Raw genomic sequence first — 12,507 nt, 5'->3', positions numbered from 1 at the left:
TCCTTCCTAATGGATTTGTTCGGAGTAACTTTATTTTATTCATACCAATACTATCTGTCTGGAGCATTCAGAATCAATTTGGAAGGAAATTAATCCAAGTTCAATTTCGTAGGGACGTCTTTCAATTGCATCCTCCATGTCGTCGCTTCGGACAAAGGCTTGACAGACAAAGGCAAGGGAGTTGTCTGAGATGCTGTGCTTGGCAAAGAAATGCTATGGAACCGAACGCAGCCAATGGATGTTGCGCACCTTAGCAGATCTGTTACGTTATCGACTATTTCCCGATCTTTAGTTCCCGTATGCGTATCTGTGTGTCTTGTTATTACGAGAATTGTTTGGGTTTTTGCCATGAATCATCACATGTTCACCGCTCTGCGTAACGTATCACGTATCAGTGTTAGAAATACAGCAATAATTAAATTCGCGTTTCGTTCCAACCATCGAAACGTCGGAAAAAAGAAAGAAAAAACAAACATGCTAATAACCGAAACCATACCTTCGAACAGATATCTTTTTTTTTCTTATGGTTTTTTTAGCCGTTCTTTCACCTTCAACACATTAATTCTTACGCTTAATGTCGCAACGACCTACTCCAGCCTGGAAGTCACCGACGGTCAAAGCGATAACATTACCAAATAAATGACCCCAAAAAACCATCGACATTTCGCGCCTTCCCGTGCCTCAGTGTGACTTCCGAGCGCCATAAACACTTCCTCCCCTTTCCGGCAAACACGCTCCCATTAGCATTGAATCGATGCCCTCGTATATTACCATACCCACGCCATACTGGTCAGTAGCAACAACAAAAATAATAATTTAAAAAAAGAAACAAACCCACAACATACCCAGGACGGGTGGTGGTGGTGGTGGTCATCACATGAACGATGGGGCGGCGGCGGTTGCGGTTTTGCACCAGCAAAATGATACAATCTTTTTCATTCCATGAAAGGAGTTTTGTAGGAGAGTGAGATAAACACTCGAAACGAAAGTGACTTGGTGAGTCACGGCGGACCGAAAGACTGCGGATGCTGCACGCTACGTTTCCACCCACCCCTCCAGATGTGCAACAGGTTTCGCTCCACAGGGGGGTGCAGGGTAGATGGCGCCCGAACCCGTTGGTTTATTTCTTTTTTTTGTTTTGTTGCTCCACAGCAGAACGTCCTTCAGCACTTCTCGCCCGCCCTTCCCTCACATCCTGGCAGATGGTCGATCGTAAAGCGCAAAACCGGGTCACTGGTTCGCTCTCATCCGGTCCAATGCGCGAGAAGGCGCTGGACGTCTAATTCGAAGTCGAGCCGAACAGAATTACTTTGTGAAAGGACGTCCGAAATGGCGCTTCGAAGTGTTTAGGGCCGTGCATTTAAATACGAAATTGAATTTTCTTGTACCCCTTGTACTCCCTCCCCTTCCGCCTATTGCAAGACGCGCTGCGATCGAGCGATGCTGCTGCCGTGCTGCCTGGAGCCGCTTGGCACCCACAACACAGCGACCGATCGACCGAATGGCATTTGTTGCACCCTTTTACATCCAGCAACTCTCGCTGTCGGTGTATGTGCTTGGGGGTAAGGGTGTATGTGTGCCCATTTCACGGCCCTGTGCTCACCGCAACGCGATGGCGCCTCCAGTTGGGAAGACGCACAGTAGCTGTTCGTCCGCAGATCGCGTCGGACGTCGCAAGCTTGTATGTAACGCGAATTCAGCGCTGTCTGCGGGTACGTAAAGCCTCCGTGAGTCAGTACGGGCACACCTTAACGCCCTTTGGCAAAGTGAAGCAGCAGGAAACTGTGCGTGAGTGTGTGCGCACACGCGCGCGTATAAAGTGTAGCGGCCCGAAGACACGAACCGCCCCGAAGGTCGTGCGTGCGTACGATCGCGCAATTTTGTCGTGCGGCCCTTTACCCATTTGCGGCTGGTTGGACGGTTTTTTCACCAACCGGTCCGGGCCCTGTCGTCGTCGTTGCCGTCGCCGCCATCATCCGTAACTATCCATTGCGCGAGGTGTTAAGGTGTCGAAAATTGCCGGTTCTAGTTTCAGGTGGCACCTGCCGTCACCAGGTGGTGTGATGTTAGTTGCTCGCGGTGAAGGTGCACACAGCGCACAAGGTGGTGCATTGGTGCATTTGCAGGGTACAAGGTGCTGTTTGACGCGCAGTTTGCTGCCAACTGAGCTAATCTACTTAGCTCTAGTGCAACGGCGGAGACGGGGGTTGGCAAAGGGACGTGGCGGCACGAGCGCATACGGGGCAGCCTGATTAGTGTGCGAATGATTAAAACCGATCAACCGGAATGGTTCTAATTGCGAGACCCTGACAGCTCATCAGTTGGTGGCGGATGTAGCGAATTGGACGAATCGCTTCAATTGATAATGCGATATCGCCTGCGTATCGATCTTTGAGATAGAGAGAATTTGTGTGTGTGTGTGTGTGAGAGAGAGAGAGAGTGAGATAGAGAGAGAGAGAGAGAGAGAGAGAGAGAGAGAGATAGAGAGAGAGAGAGAGAGAGAGAGAGATAAAGTGCAAACGGTTTGAGATAGTTGAAAAGATGCCACCAAAGACAATATCAGCAACGGTGCCTACAATTACTAGAGTGAACAATTGAGAGCCTCACAGCCTCAGCATTTTAGGATCGATTACAGCAGAGGTTGGCAAACATTCCAACGAAAGATCCAAATGTCGCGTTTGTTGCTGCTAAGCTTTCACCTTCCTAAATACAACACGCTTTATTCTTTTGCTCATTACAAAGAAATTTACTTCTTTGCAGAACTTTTTCAAGTTTATGTATTTTACTTCAATTTGACTGATCATATTAGGATTATTTCAAGTCTTCAACATTGGATAAAATAAACCTTCGCATAGGACAGAATAAGTTAAGTGTTCCGGGGTTTTAAGTACTTATTGCAAAGATTTCGATCGTCAAAATCCTGAAAATAACATAAACATTTCTCCCCGAGCAGTCCGTAACAATTGGTATAGGAACCAGTTGTACCTTAATATCCCTCAAAAACGATTCAAAGCAATTAATAATTTAATCATGGTTAATTCAACTTGGTTCTAATTTTGGAAATTTTACGTTTAAATCTTGTAGAAGGTGGAAATCTTTTGGTTGAAATCTTGAGGTTGAATCTTGAGAAGTGCAATAACAATGTTCTCATCACAGTTCAATTGCAAAATGTTCGCGCGACCCGGACGCTTCTCGAGCCGTAACTTGCCAACCCCTGGATAAGGGCATCTCTCCTGTAGTCGAAGGCATGTGGAGCGCGTAACATTTTGGGGAACAAGATCTCCCGTCTAGTTTCACCTGTGTGTTCAATACAACTCGCCATCCTCATCTTTCTCTCTTTCTCTCTCACATACACACTCTTAAACGCTAAAACGATAGCTCAGTTGCCGTCTCTTGTGTGTTATTCCAACCCTCCATCACTCTCTAGACTCCGCTCGTTTCGATCGATTAGATGTCGAGATCGAGAGCAAGATTGACGACGCGGTCCTATCACGGGCCCGAGCCAGACCAACTTCGCCAGATGGTGATCGGTTCCTTCAATCATTCCGTTACGTGCAGCTCGACCGTGTGCAGCGACAACTGCACCAGAGACTGCTACAGGGGCTCGCCATCGACCCCAGTGCGTGTGTGTGTACAGAGGACACAGATCGTTGCAATCTGCGTCGAGATCTGGAGCGACTAATTAGCACCAGCCGCAGCACCCCTATTCTGTTGGCAAAGTACGATCAAGCCGCAGTGCGTCGCCGTGGTCGCCTCCGATCGAGATCTCCGCGTGGCGTTCAGAAAATATCGTGAAGATCGCGAGGTCGGACGAGCGCGCGCGCGCAGACAGCGAAACTGACAAAAACGGCGGGGGACGGCGGTCTGCAGCGTGGCGATGGGAAAAGGGTGTACAAGGGCGCGCGAAAAGATACGCCAATTTGTAGCTGTGTGCATGTGTTTGTGTATTTTTGTGTTTGTGTAAGTGTGGTGTTGGTGGTGCCATGCAGTAAACCGCGGGTTCGTCGCCTCTGGCCCGAAGGCTTTTCGCTGCTGCAGTTCGGCAATCTGTTAGCAAAACACGCGTTTACGGGTGCTGCCGGCTGCGGAACGGACCACCGGAAGCGCCAGTTCGATCGGGACGAGTGTAAACAAGTGGCCTGGCAGGGTTGGGGCCCACGGCCGGATGTGCCCAGCCGGTGACTGGGGACGTTTCTCGGTGAAGCCTCGCGCCCCGTCTGATGCCACGCCGTGAACATGGGCTCGTATGACCTTTGGAATGGGAAGGGGGAGTGCGGGCATCGGGCGCGCTTGTGGTGAGGACGGTGACGGGCACACACACACAAGAAGGGCAACTGCGCTCGCTGCGTGTCTGTGTGTGTGTGTGTACTGCGGTTTACGCAAGGTTATTTTTCCATTCCAGCGACAATGTGCCGCCGTTTTCTGCGGGTATTGTGTTGCGCGGTTTGCCGTCGAACGGAACAGCGAGTAGAGAGCCTTCAGGCGGCCTGGTTGACGAGTTCGAGTTCGAGGCTCAGCTTTACGTGTACGGGCTTTGGCGTATTGCCGATCATACGCAAACAAAGTTGGCGCAAACCCTCCAAGTGGCGGTGTGTTATTCTTTCCCCCAGCTGTGCTAAGCAGATGAACTGAACCGTCTAACGTACATAGCGGACCAGTAGTGTGTGTATGTGTGTGTGTTGATGTGTTTTTATTTGCGCAATTTACTACCACTCCCTTCAACTGCCACCCACGGGGGTGCGGGAGGTTTTTATCGCTGGGCGCTTTCACTGGTGTGTAGCTCGCGTCGATTATTCCCTTTCCGGGGCATATACAAAACACGTTTCTGGCGTGCAAAACGCGTCGCCGCGATTCCGACAAGCAACATTGATCATCGTCTACTGGGCGAGGCGTGTAGTGAGAGTGTGTGTGTTTGCAGTGACTTAAGTGCCACCGTAAGCCACGAAACCTTGTGGGCAGAAAGAATTTCGCCAGGAATGTGCAACGGCCGCCGCCGCCGCGCGTCAGCTGTGGGGCGCAGGTATGGCTGCGCACAGGTTAACGGTACGGAGCCTACGGATTCGAACGCGCAAGTCGTAGCGCTACCGTACGGCCGTACAAAGGGGGAGGACCGCGCCGACCTGAAGGTCGCAACCGTGCGCCACCGTTGCTTTCGTGTCGGGCAGCCCGCGTGCGCTACTGTTTTGCGTACTAATGCGCTGTAACATGTGCGATGAGTAATTGATGCCATCGTTCACTGTAGCTGCCACTAGTTTCTTAAGAGATGGTGGTTAAAACGTTTTATATTTGCCATAATGTCCCTTTTTCGTTGTGATGGTGTCTTACAACAAAAAACAACAAATATGACAAGACACCTTCACAGCATTTATCCATTTATGAACGTCGAACGTCATTTCATTCGCGATTATTTTGTCTCGTCTCCTACCAACCCGGGTCGGTCCCCGGTTCCCCGGTACGAGTGCGTGTTAACATATTTGGAATTCCATTGTCGCCAACACCGCTGGCACGACGTGAAATGTGAAATTTTATTAAAGCCATTTGCGTGCCCCAGTGCGGCCAAAACGGCGGGCAACGGCTGGTCTTTATATGGCCCGTGTGTGCTATAAAGAGGTAGTTTAGCGGAGAAGCGAGAGATGTTGGCTGGATGGTTGGTCGGACGGCAGTTCCTTAATTGGTGTGTGGAAAGAACTGGTCGGGCCATTTTTTTTTTGTACAAAAATGGATGATTTTGTGTATTTTGAATTGTTTGTTTATTGTACGCGAATGTGAAGTGTGTATGTGTTTGTAAGTTAGCAATAGCGAGTTCGTCCTGAGTTCAAATCTTGGTGACGAGCTGGATTTCGCTTTGTTTGGTGGATTGATTTTTAAATGGCGCTTTAATACACTTTCGTGCTGTGTTTCTTGCATCTTTCGTTGAGATTCATTTGTTTACGTCTTCAGTGTTTGGTAATGCGAATCGCGGAAGGAGTCTCCAAAAATGTATGAAACTCCATAGATTCGCAAATCTTCTGATACCTTTAAGCATTCATCAACCTTCGGAGATTCAGAAATCTTTAGAGATGTGTCTTTGCAAATTCTGAGATATGCGAATCTTGAGTCATGGTTTTCGAATATTTAGTGGTCTTTGAGAATTCATGCATCTTTGAGAGTTCATGGATCTCAAAATTTGAGGTTCAGATTCAACGATTTACTTTGATGATTCTTTCAGATTCTTGAATCAGAGCTACGCATCATTCTTATACATTATTTCCCTGTGGTATTGATTGAAACTCTTATCGATCTTGAGCTCCAGCCTTACATCGATCTAAACGATCTCCAAAAAACGAAAACGAACTACACAGCCTTACACAAGAGAGTACAATTATAATAGAGTTGGCTTGTGCCGGATGGATACGACCTTGTTGGAACTATCTCAATTTCCATTCGGTTATCGGGGTTCAATTCTACATGCGTGCACTTAAAACTATCATATCATGCAAATAGACACAACATCTCCATACATCACCAAGAGACACAACATGCTCCCTTGGAAAGGTCTCATCACCCTTGCGCGATCGATGCGTTCCGTTTATCTCGTGCGTACGATCAAGTCGTTTCTTGCAATGTATTTCCCAACAAGCGCCCGCGACATTGACTTAAGAGCCCTGCTACTTCCAAAAAGAGCGAATGTCATTGTACACGCATGACAGGACCGTTCCGTAACCCTTCCGTTCCCTGCCGTATCGTTCTCATCTGCGAAAGCTCCTAGAGCTCGTGTCGCTTGCCGCCATCTCGTCAGCGATATCCATAAAGTACGACCTTCTTCTGTTGTGCTGATGATGGTGAAGCCCAAATAGGTGGATAAGCTATCGGAAGGTTGAATGTCACCAAAGTGGTGAGGTTCCACGTTCAGCGACACGTACGCAAGAGGTTCACGGGAACGCAAATGCGGAACAATGCACAAAAGGCTGCAGTGGCATTGGAGCTTAGGAGTTTAACTCACACTGAACATCTTACAGCAACGCAATGCAGTAGTATGGTGGTCCCGAAGTAGTGCTGTGTACGTGACTGTGTCAGTGAATCATCGTCAACGCATCTAATAGCAAACTGATGAGCTCAACTTGAGAAAGGGTGGAGTGAAGTGTCACACGCGGCGGAATTCCTTAGCGAACGTCGGTGCTGTGCTCCGTGGATGTTTCAAGCTCAGTGTTAATGTGTGTGTTTGAAGTTGATAGCAACGTTCCAGTAGTAGAAGTAGAAGAATTCGATGCGAAATGGCCAGCGGTGCGATAAACCAGCCAGCGCTCGCCGGGTGCGGTCGGGCAGCCACCGGTGAACCGTGCGCCACCGTGCCGCTCAAGTTTATCTACGTGCCGCAGAAGCTCGAAGTGTACGAGTACGAGACGGCCATCTTTCAGTGCATCATCGAGGGCTACCCGACGCCGGCCATGGCCTGGCAGCGCAACGGCGCCCTGCTCGCACCCTCGCGCACCATTTCGATCCAGAGCAAGGGCTCCCTGTGCACGATGAAGATCCAGTGCGTGAGCGCGAAGGATGCCGGCCCGTACCAGCTGGTGATCGAGAACGAGAGTGGCCGGGTGGAGCGCACGATCGAGCTGCTGGTGCTCGAGAAGATCCGCACGATCAATCGGGTGAAGCGGAACAGCGAGCCGGCGGCGAGCAGTATGCGCATCTACCGCCACATCAACGACTATTCGCCCCAGGTCGGCGAGTACATCGTGCTGAACGCGGAGTACTACGCACCGTCCATACCGGCCGTGCGCTGCTTTCACAACGGGCGCGAGCTGGACGATGGCCGGATATTCCATCGCAGCGTCAGCCAGCGCAACGTGTCGCTCGTGCTGGAGAAGGCGAAGGCGAGCGATTCCGGCACGTACACGTGCGTGCTGGAAACGATCGACGGCTGCATGAAGGTGATGTCGGCGGAGATCGACGTGCAGGACCCGAAGTGGTCGGTACCGGTCGGGCAGCTACCGCGGATTGTGCACGAGCTGCCGAAGGTGATCACCGTCACGGAGGGAACCGAGGTGGAGCTCAGCCTGGAGCTGCAGTGTGCCGAGCTGGTCAAGTGTTCGTGGAAGAAAAATGGCCGCCCGGTGAAGGATTCGACCGACTTTGCGTGAGTATCGAGCTGCGGCGTCCAGGATGTCCCGGGGGACACGAGAAACCGAATGCAACTAACCTTGGGGAGACACGCTCATCCCATCCCGCAGGTACATCGATCACGGTAATGGCAAGTTTGGACTACGACTCAAGGACCCGTTCCTGGACGATGCCGGCCTGTACGAGTGTTGCATCGAGGCGGCCAAGCAGCAGCTTACCTCCAGCTGCTATCTGGACGTGCTCGAGCTGGACCAGCAGCAGCAGCCGCCACCGATGGACTGCGATCACCGGCCGCCGGTGCGCTTCGTACGCTTCCCGCTTTCGCAGATCGCGCTCGAGGGCGACAACGTGGAGTTTTGCGCGTGTGTCCATCCGCCGGACATGCGGGTACGGTGGTACGTCCGGGGCATGGAAATTACCAGCGGTACCAAAGGATTTTCGGTGCGTCACTGTGCTCCCTTTGCCCTCCTGGCACCTTGTGTTGGCTTACACCTTCGTTTGTTTCCATTCACACCCCTCTTTTCCACAGATGGAGTCACGCGACGATGGAGCGAACATTCTGCGAATATTCAACAGTGCGTACCGGCAGAGCGGCGAGGTAAAGTGTTGCATCCCCTCGACCGAGAGCGACCGGCAGGGCCAGCTGTGCGCGTACGCCGACCTGTGCGTGCTGCCGAAGGCGTACGTCGGTGCGTGCGAGCGGCAGGAAATACGGCGGGAAATCGAACGGTACGGCGGCAGTCAGCAGAAGCTGCGCTTTCTGCACTGCCTGCAGGACGAGGTGGTACTGCAGGGCGACGACGTGATCATAGAGGCCTGCTATCAGGGCCAGCCACCGGCCGAGCTGCGCTGGAAGCGATCGGTAAGCAAAGTTTGCTGGAATGCTGTCTTCTATCCTGTGCGACCGACCGCGCACAGCTGCATGCCCAAAAACAGCTCGATATCTCTCATGTCGGATCACGGTTTCGGCAAAGGGGCGACATCATGAGCCCGCGAGGGCGTATTGATTAGTATTCTCTACCGTCCGGATTGGCCGCTACGGGCCAATCGCCGCCAATCGAGGAGGCTAATCTTAATCTTAACCAAACACGCATTCGCGGGCGTAATGGTGGTTGGTTTCGTTGCGCAAAATATGCAAACAAATCCTACTGATTTCTCTATCTCTATCTCGGGTGTACGTGGGCTTTGCAGCTGGTAACGTGGGAAAACAGTACACAGATTTACAGATGTTTTTTGTTGTTGTTTGAGTCTGTTTGGGTTTGAAGTCCGTGTAATTTGTGGGTTTGAGGTAGAATTTCCATATTTATGATGGTGTTTGATTTGTGCTCTGCTTCCAGCGATTACACGGCTCTGCGCTACTTGTGGGTGGGTTGCTGCTGCGACTTTGTTGACTAATTTTCAATGACAAATTGATCAATAATACCCTAGAAGATCTCGATCAAGCACACATCTGAATAGTTGGGCAGTGTTGTGGTATAATGGGAGAGACAGACGCCGGCGCCTTGCAAACAAGATCAAATATGGAACGATTCTTTTATATCCAAAGACATCTTTCCCAGTACTCAGAATCGAATATTTCTGGAGGGCTGTACCCTGTGGGACATTAAACTGTGTATTATTTGATTCGGACCCTTAAAAATCCCAACCATATAGAATAGCCACAATAGGTGGACACTACACTAACTTGGAATTTAAACCCAACCGGTCTTGTAGGAACTGACCCGTCTATCCAATAGACCACAGAGCCGGCTTGAGGCTGTACGTGTAAAACATCGTTTAGTTCCTGTTGATGAGCTGGAATTGGATTGTGAGCGGGAAGCTTACAAGCTTATTAATACTTTCCTTATCATCAAACCATACCCACATACACTTAACCATACAGAGAGATAATTTGAAGCGTGATGATAAATTGGCCGTATCATAAATATGTATGCTTCGCTATCATTTTTAGGGCCGATTCATCACCGATAGCAATGCCAGCACGAGCAATCTACCGGGCCGCACCCGGCTGCTTCTAACCAACATCGAGCCGGCCCAGGGCGGTAAGTATAGCATCCAGCTCGACAAGGCCTGCCCGGAAACGGAGCTGTCCATGTGTTTGCGCGTCGAGTCACCGCCGGAACCGCCTGCCGGACGGCCGACAGTGGCCCCGCTTAGCCCAACCGCCCTGACCGTATCGTGGAATCCTGCCCCGTACGATGGAGGAAGTGCCATAACTGGATTTGTGTAAGTGCTGTGTGGCGCAGGATATGTGTGTGTGTGCGCTTTGAGAATCTGCTAATAATCGGCTGTCCTTTAGGATCGAGATGGAACAGAATGGCGAAGACCGTTGGATCTGCGTCAAGCGTGTGCCGAACTCGTTTTCCTGTGTCATTGACAGCTTGCAGCCGGACGGCTCGTACCGGTTTCGGATACGGGCAGAGAACGTGCACGGCACAAGCCATCCGACACCGGCCAGCGAACCGGTATCGGCACAGCACGAGGCCAAACGTATCAACGGCACGTCGGAGACGCGCACGAGCCTGCTGGCCGCCAGTCCCACCTCGAGCGGGGCAAGCTTCGGCAGCGACGTCGGCAACGGCGAGTCTGGCGGGTACGCGGACCACGAGGGTGACGGTGGCGAGAGCAATAGTCAGCACCAGCAGCAGCCGTGTCCCGCGACGCTGACGATCGCTTCCGGCGGTGACTTTAACGAGCAGTTCGAGGTGGTGAAGGAGGTGGGCAAGGGACGGTTCGGCGTGGTGTACAAGGTGATTGCCCGGCAGGGCGAGGCGGGCACCGTGCTCGCGGCCAAGAAGGTCAAGTGCATCCGGCTGAAGGACAAGGAGCGCGTCTGGCAGGAGACGGCGATCATGGAGAGCCTGGAGCATCCGAAGCTGCTGCGGCTGTTCGCCACCTTCGAGCTGCCGAAGGAGATCATCATGGTGGTGGAGTACATCTCCGGCGGCGAGCTGTTCGAGCGCGTGGTCGCGGACGACTTTACGCTCACCGAGAAGGACTGCGTGATCTTCGTGCGCCAGATCTGCCAGGGCGTGGAGCACATGCACAGCCGCCAGATCGTGCATCTGGACCTGAAGCCGGAGAACATTATGTGCGCCACCAAAACGAGCCACGAGGTAAGGGGCCGTCATAGGGGAGGATGGTATGGTATGGTATGTGGTGGGAATGAGACATTCCGCTTGCTTTTGCAGATCAAAATCATCGACTTCGGTTTGGCGCAGCGACTGTGCGCGTCCAGCCCGACGCGTGTGCTGTTCGGGACGCCCGAGTTCATTGCGCCGGAAATCATCAACTACGAACCGATCAGCGTACAGTCGGACATGTGGAGCATCGGCGTGATCTGCTATGTGCTACTGTCCGGCCTGTCGCCCTTCATGGGCGACAACGACGTGGACACGTTCAGCAACATTACGCGCGCCGAGTACGACTTTGACGACGAGGCGTTCGATCTGGTGTCGGACGAGGCGAAGGAATTCATTGCGGGGCTGCTGCGCGGCCGCCAGGAGGAGCGGCTGACCGCCCAGCAGTGTTTGCAGTCCGAGTGGCTTTCGCTCAAGGGCGGCGACAACGTTGGTGTGAACCAGATCCGGACGGATAAGTTGAAAAAATTCATCATCCGTAGAAAATGGCAGGTAAGCGAAAAGGGCGGGCGATGCTTTCACGCACAACATTGCCTAATTGCCTAACGTCTTCCCTCTGATGCCGTCCACAGAAAACAGGCAATGCCATACGGGCCCTCGGAAGGATGGCAAACTTATCCGCTTCCCGGCGCGTGTCGGTAGTGCCGCGCGAAACCAACCCCGAATGTGAGTATTGCTTTGATCTGAGGTGTGTAGTCGAAGTCGGTACAGGTAACAGTACGAGCCATTTCCCCTTTCGTTACAGAGCTGGCATCAGGATGCGATCTATAGTGCGGGCAGCACGGCCAACAGTACGTCCAGCAGCAGAATGTTGAGTGTTTCCGATACCAAATGAAAGCATCTGATGATAAGCGTAAATGTTTGATTGTTATTGTTTTACCTATATACTACGTGTACTATGCAGACAAAAACTACTACATCAATAAAGCAACTAAGTTAGAGCGAACTCTGTAACGTATTCGTTGTGTGTTAACTGGAATAAATAATTTAAACAACATGAAACATCGCAGCAATGAAGAGTACTGGCTAGTTATGGGTAAAGTTGGCAAAAATCCGGAGTCGACTCCAATCCGACTCCGATAAATTCGGAATCGTCTCCGGGAGGTAGGTCCGTGCTGCAATATCCGGAGTCGTTCGGAATCGTCCGAAAAGGCCCGGAGTCGTCCGGAATCTCCTGGAGTCGCCCAGAGTCGAAGTCATCCGGAGTCGTTCGGAGTCGTTCGGAGTCGTTCGGAGTCGTCCGGAGTCGTCCGGAATCGTTCGG

At 51.7% G+C, this 12,507-nt stretch overlaps 1 protein-coding gene across 14 annotated transcripts; it reads left to right on the top strand.

Moving 5' to 3' along the window:
* The first annotated feature begins 1,612 nt into the window (after window positions 1-1,612).
* LOC1269404 (myosin light chain kinase, smooth muscle) lies at window positions 1,613-12,199 on the top strand. Of its 14 annotated transcripts, none has more exons than XM_061646395.1 (9): window positions 1,613-1,712; window positions 6,999-8,119; window positions 8,214-8,544; window positions 8,633-8,965; window positions 10,055-10,329; window positions 10,403-11,219; window positions 11,295-11,735; window positions 11,816-11,909; window positions 11,989-12,199. In XM_061646395.1, coding segments are annotated over exons 2-9 (3,159 nt in total). In that variant the 5' UTR covers window positions 1,613-1,712; window positions 6,999-7,253; the 3' UTR covers window positions 11,991-12,199. The 14 variants fall into 14 exon arrangements, with proteins under 14 accessions (XP_061502379.1, XP_003436041.2, XP_061502384.1 ...); XM_003435993.2 differs by having other exon boundaries at window positions 1,626-1,784; XM_061646400.1 differs by having other exon boundaries at window positions 1,633-1,681.
* The last annotated feature ends 308 nt before the right edge of the window (window positions 12,200-12,507 follow it).

This window comes from Anopheles gambiae, chromosome 2, assembly GCF_943734735.2.
Source record: "Anopheles gambiae chromosome 2, idAnoGambNW_F1_1, whole genome shotgun sequence".
Lineage (NCBI taxonomy): Eukaryota > Metazoa > Arthropoda > Insecta > Diptera > Culicidae > Anopheles > Anopheles gambiae.
The sequence above is the reverse complement of the archived record's forward strand: the minus strand, read 5'-3'. Positions and strand labels throughout refer to the sequence as shown.

Coding starts and splice junctions, on each gene's coding strand:
- LOC1269404 (XM_061646395.1), top strand. CDS start 7,254: ATGGCCAGCGGTGCGATAAACCAGCCAGCGCTCGCCGGGTGCGGTCGG. Junction 11,220..11,294: donor CCACCAAAACGAGCCACGAG/GTAAGGGGCCGT, acceptor TTGCTTTTGCAG/ATCAAAATCATCGACTTCGG. Junction 11,736..11,815: donor TCATCCGTAGAAAATGGCAG/GTAAGCGAAAAG, acceptor TGCCGTCCACAG/AAAACAGGCAATGCCATACG.